Source organism: Octodon degus, unplaced genomic scaffold (assembly GCF_000260255.1).
Source record: "Octodon degus isolate 3935 unplaced genomic scaffold, OctDeg1.0 scaffold00150, whole genome shotgun sequence".
In the NCBI taxonomy this organism is placed as follows: domain Eukaryota; kingdom Metazoa; phylum Chordata; class Mammalia; order Rodentia; family Octodontidae; genus Octodon; species Octodon degus.
Window position 1 is genome coordinate 4,183,751 of NW_004524726.1, and position 4,732 is coordinate 4,188,482.

General features: G+C 34.9%; 1 protein-coding gene across 1 annotated transcript in view; it reads left to right on the top strand.

The window, feature by feature from the left end:
* The window catches only part of Diaph3 (diaphanous related formin 3), a 523,261-nt gene that overhangs the window by 169,706 nt on the left and 348,823 nt on the right, over nucleotides 1–4,732 (top strand). Inside the window, exon 9 of the mRNA XM_023702376.1 lies at nucleotides 1,766–1,871. Coding sequence (XP_023558144.1) covers nucleotides 1,766–1,871 — 106 coding nt within the window. The remainder of the gene's footprint in view (nucleotides 1–1,765; nucleotides 1,872–4,732) is intronic.

The following is a 4,732-nucleotide window of genomic DNA, read 5'->3' on the forward strand; positions in this document are numbered from 1 at the left end:
TTTTTTTGGTGGTACTGGAGATTGAACTCAGGACTTTGCACTTGCCAGGCAAGTAATTATTCTACTGAGCTATCTCCCCAGCCCTGTTTTTTTTTTTTTTTTATCTAATATTTTCAGATGGGCTTAATTTAAATCATGGGTCTTTTATATCTTCTTATAAGAAGCAACATAATAATTATTTGAAAATTTGTGAGGCAGATTTAAAAATAGATATATGCAATAGTACTTCAGCGATATACAAAGTTTTTTTGTTATAAAGTACATACCAAAACTTTAAAAACCTTAAGCACATTTGTTAGCACTGTAACTCAAAAACTGTATTATGCATATTAAGGATGATCATATGCTTTTTAATTTTTATGAAAAGACTGTAATTCTGATTATAAGGAAGCATTTCAAGTGTCTTTTAAAGAGGTTAAAATGGTAAAAACTGAGTAAACAACAGAACAGAAATTTCTCTCATACAGCTGTAGACACAGACCTAGAACTTCTTGAATTCATTAGAAAATCAGCCTCAGGGAGACCCTGTTGGAGCAGGTTGGATTGATCTAGCTTAGTTTAACCTTTATGAGGATAAGGGTCAGAAGTGTCTGAAGCACCACTCAGCCTGGCTCTTTGTCCTCGGTTTGTATCTGTACTATGTATCTGTAGCAGGCCTTTAGCTACGCCCAACTGGAGTCCCAGGCCTAGAAGGCAGGTATCCAGTGAGAGGCCTGTCTCAGTGCCGGTGTGTGTCAGATACTTATGTATGTTGGTATGCATGGCATCTCTGAGCCTCCTATTTTTCCCTCCTCCATCATCCTTTTCTCCCAGTAGCTCTCTTCCCTCCTCTTCTCGTCTTTTTCCTCTCCTTACACTCATCCTTCTTTTCCTACCCTTTTCTCCTTTCCTTTTGCCCTTTTTTCTCCTTACTCTTCTTCCATTTTTTAAATTTTTTTCTGACTTAAGGTATATCAAAATGATGTAAGTAGCATTTACAACTAAATGCCTTCATCTACAAAATAAGTCTTTATAATAGACCCATAACTGTTCTTTAAAAGAGAAGAAAGATGTAGTCTTTGCATAATTATTTAGTTTACATTTGTGTATTGATACCTCACTACTCTATTTTCACTCCCAGTATCACCAATTTGAGAGGCATTAGAGTGTGTTGCTCAAGAACATTTTAATGCTCACTACCTGTTCTGTTAAATTCTTGTTCTACCACTTAGTACAGGTGAGATTTTGAAAAAACTTGCTTAAAATTTTTTGTCTTAGTTTCCAAATCTATAATATGGATCAATACTAGCACCTACTTGATATTATTATATGCATTAAAACTCCTGGAGGTTGACTCTAGATTCAACAATTTATTCTGGTTTTCAAAAAATTAAGGATTTTTAAGGATTTCAAATGTGTGCACCATAAAGAAATTGTGAATGTTTGAAGAGATATGCTTACCTTGTTTTAATATTATATAAAGTGTACATGTATTGGAACCATTGCATGGCATCCTATACATATGTACAATTTTCAGTGAAAAATAAAAAAAAAATATTTACTGAATGGTTCAGATAGTGCCCGTTAAAAGTAATATATGCTCACCCAACATCCTTGTCGGATTGTCAGGAATAAATGAATTAATACATATCACAATGCTTGATATCTGGGATATACTCTGTAAGCTTCTTCTAAAGTATTATTGCCATATTGACTCTTTTATCAGGGTGAAAGATAATAGTATGGCTACTTGCAATTTAATTAACAGACTTAAAATTTCTAATAGCCTTGAAGAAGTTTTAGAGGCTTTAACTTCAGCTGGAGAAGAAAGAAAAATTGATAGATTTTCATCTATTGTAGAAGGACTTCGGCATAATTCAATGCAACTGCAAGTAAGTTTTATGCAAATAACATCTATTCTTAATTCATAGACATATTGTTTTGGAACTGATCAGTTATTGGCTTGTATGTAAACATCTTGATGTGAAACTATTCATGTTGTTATTTTCTAATATTTTAATAAATATATAGAATTCTAATTTGTACTATGTCTTAGCTTTTCTCATAGGTGAGTCTTGCCAAACATTTAGGAATACTTCCTTAGGTCTCTTTTCCAGCACTAAATAGCTAGATTTCTCTATTAAACCTATATTCATATGAATTTTTTATTCAGTAAGTCTGATAACTGTAACTTTACAGCAATTTTGTCCATTATATAAGTTAGAACTTCTCATTGTTTTATTTTCATAAATGGAACCTTGAGTTTCCATTAGCAATAGTGAAACTCAAAGGTTATAGGTTTCCTAAAATATATTTTCCCCCCAAAAATCACAGAGACTTAGTCATTTTACGTTCCAGGCTGCATAATTAGTTTTCATTTAGTTTCTGCTTTTAAAAAGTAGACATGCAGTTTTTATTGGTGTTTATTATTATGATCAAAACTGAGCATCTTTAAAAATACAGCTGGTCCTGATTTTCACTTTTATTTTTTGAAAATTCATCTGGCCGCATCACCTGGCCCTTTGGAGTTTTATAAAAGGATTCTCTAGTGATTCTGATGAGCAGCAAAGTCTGGAAACCAGTGTACTTACAGATGTGAAGTAAATCTGTTTTACATGTAAAGTTTTTAAGTTTAAAAAGTTACAGTTTTAAATTCAAGAAGCCTATGTATACCATGTCAATTTATTGTTTCTAGCTGTGATGGGAAAAGAAAAGCTAAATATTACAATATATAAATATTAAGTGAAAATGAAAAATTAAAATAGATGACAGGTGAATAAAACTGAGGTGTGTGAACACCTGTGAGACTATGAACTAAGACTATGAGCAGACGATGGCATTGAGTACAGGTGAGGAGCCCTGTGATTATTTCTTTTGGCAACAGGCAGAATGGAAGTTCTGAACATACAGGTCTCATTGCATAGAGGCTCTGGAAGAGCCATCTTCACTTATTCTGAGCTTCAAAGGGCTGCAGAGTGGGGAGCTCCCACAGATTCTCCAGATCTGACACCTGAGGTTTCTTTCTGAGCTGGGTATTTGGATTTATAGACCATGATACCAACTTACCTTTATCCTGCTACTTGTGTGTGTGTGTGTGTGTGTGTGTGTGTGTGTGTGTCTTGTATCTCCTTTTCAGATTCTCTCCTTTTTCTGTCCTTTCTTTTCCTTTTATTTCATCTTCCTTTTGTCTAGGGTGTCATTTGGTATCTGATGCATGTATCATTTTCATTTGGTACTAGGTTTCTTTTTCTTTTTTTTTTTTTCCATAATTTTATTGAGAAATAAATAGCAATGAGACAGTTTCAAACCAAATTGGTAGGACGGTTTCAATAATCAACACACCGCATACATTCTTCCCAGTGGTTAATTGCTGTACAAGATGAGGACATGATAGCCTATTTACAAACACTATTAGAACAAATCCCTCTATTCATTAAGAGAACATAACTATATATCTATGCTAACCATTTTGAACACGCAGATACAAAATGGGCATTCATCTGTATGCCCTTTTTTGTTTAGTTCCATCATTTCAATATTATAGGTGTGTTAACTCAGAAAAATATTCTAAAAGAGTCTAGTAGTCCATAATAGTATTGGATCTTCCGCTTGACTGACAATGTCAGAAATTGTTAACCTGAGTACCCTACAGCTCAACATAACAGCATGGCTTTACTTCTTATACTTCGTTTTTATACTTTTCTGCTGGATGATTAAGACCAAGATAAAGCAAGACCTATGCAACAAGAATTGTAGCTTTTGGGTCTGATAAGGTCAGTGAAATCCCCTCTGGATTTATCCTGAGATCCTGTACCTTAGACTGTAGATCCTTTGTCAGTGTCAGCCATGTAGATGAGTCATGTTCATTGCTTGGCCAATGTGCTCTCTGTGAAAGACTGGGAATGTTTTCTCTCCATGTGACGCTCCTTAGGCACACTCTACATCATCGATCACTTTCCTCTTTGAGTCCATAATCTCCTTGATCAGAAACTTTGGGTCACTACTGAGTTACATGACGTAACAGTACAAGTTCTCATATGTCCTGAGTCTTAATTGACCTTGGAAGGCTAGGGCCAAAATGTTGGCTTTCCTTGCAGCCTTCCTTTTTCTCTAGGGTCTGCAAACTTAGGTTGTTAACCCTCCAGAAGAAGAGCTTATTGTTATTACCATACAACCTAGGTTGTTAAGCTTAACCTCACTATCTGTCTGAATATCAAACATCTTAGGCATAACATGGAACAAGTATTTTTCATTAAGTATTGATATGTTGAACTTTAAGTCCCTACAGAATATGATGAAAAAAACATTTAAAAATTAGAATATATTTTTAAAAAAGGCATAAAGAATTATATAATTCTTATGTTTACATGTAAGTCCCAAAATCCAACCGTATACAACCTTGAAGCAGGACAGTCCCACAACATTCCTTTTCCTGTCTCTTGCCTTCATTCACCACCCCCTTCTTTTTGAACAATCATCTACCCTAGAGACAGCACAGCAGCAACTAGCATGTCATGACAAGCAGCCCGTATTCAGAAGACCAGAATGACAGGCACTCCTCCAAGCATGAACCTACTATGACAAATTGCCATCTTCAGTGCAGTTGCTTAGTTCACAGGTATCAGTACATATAGTTAGTCAGGGCGAGAATCTTTCCAATTAACTGCTGGATTCAAAAATCTTCTGGAGATTCTCAGGATCATTGCCTTGCCCATCTTCTACATATAACTGTAAGGCTTGACTTATTCATGTT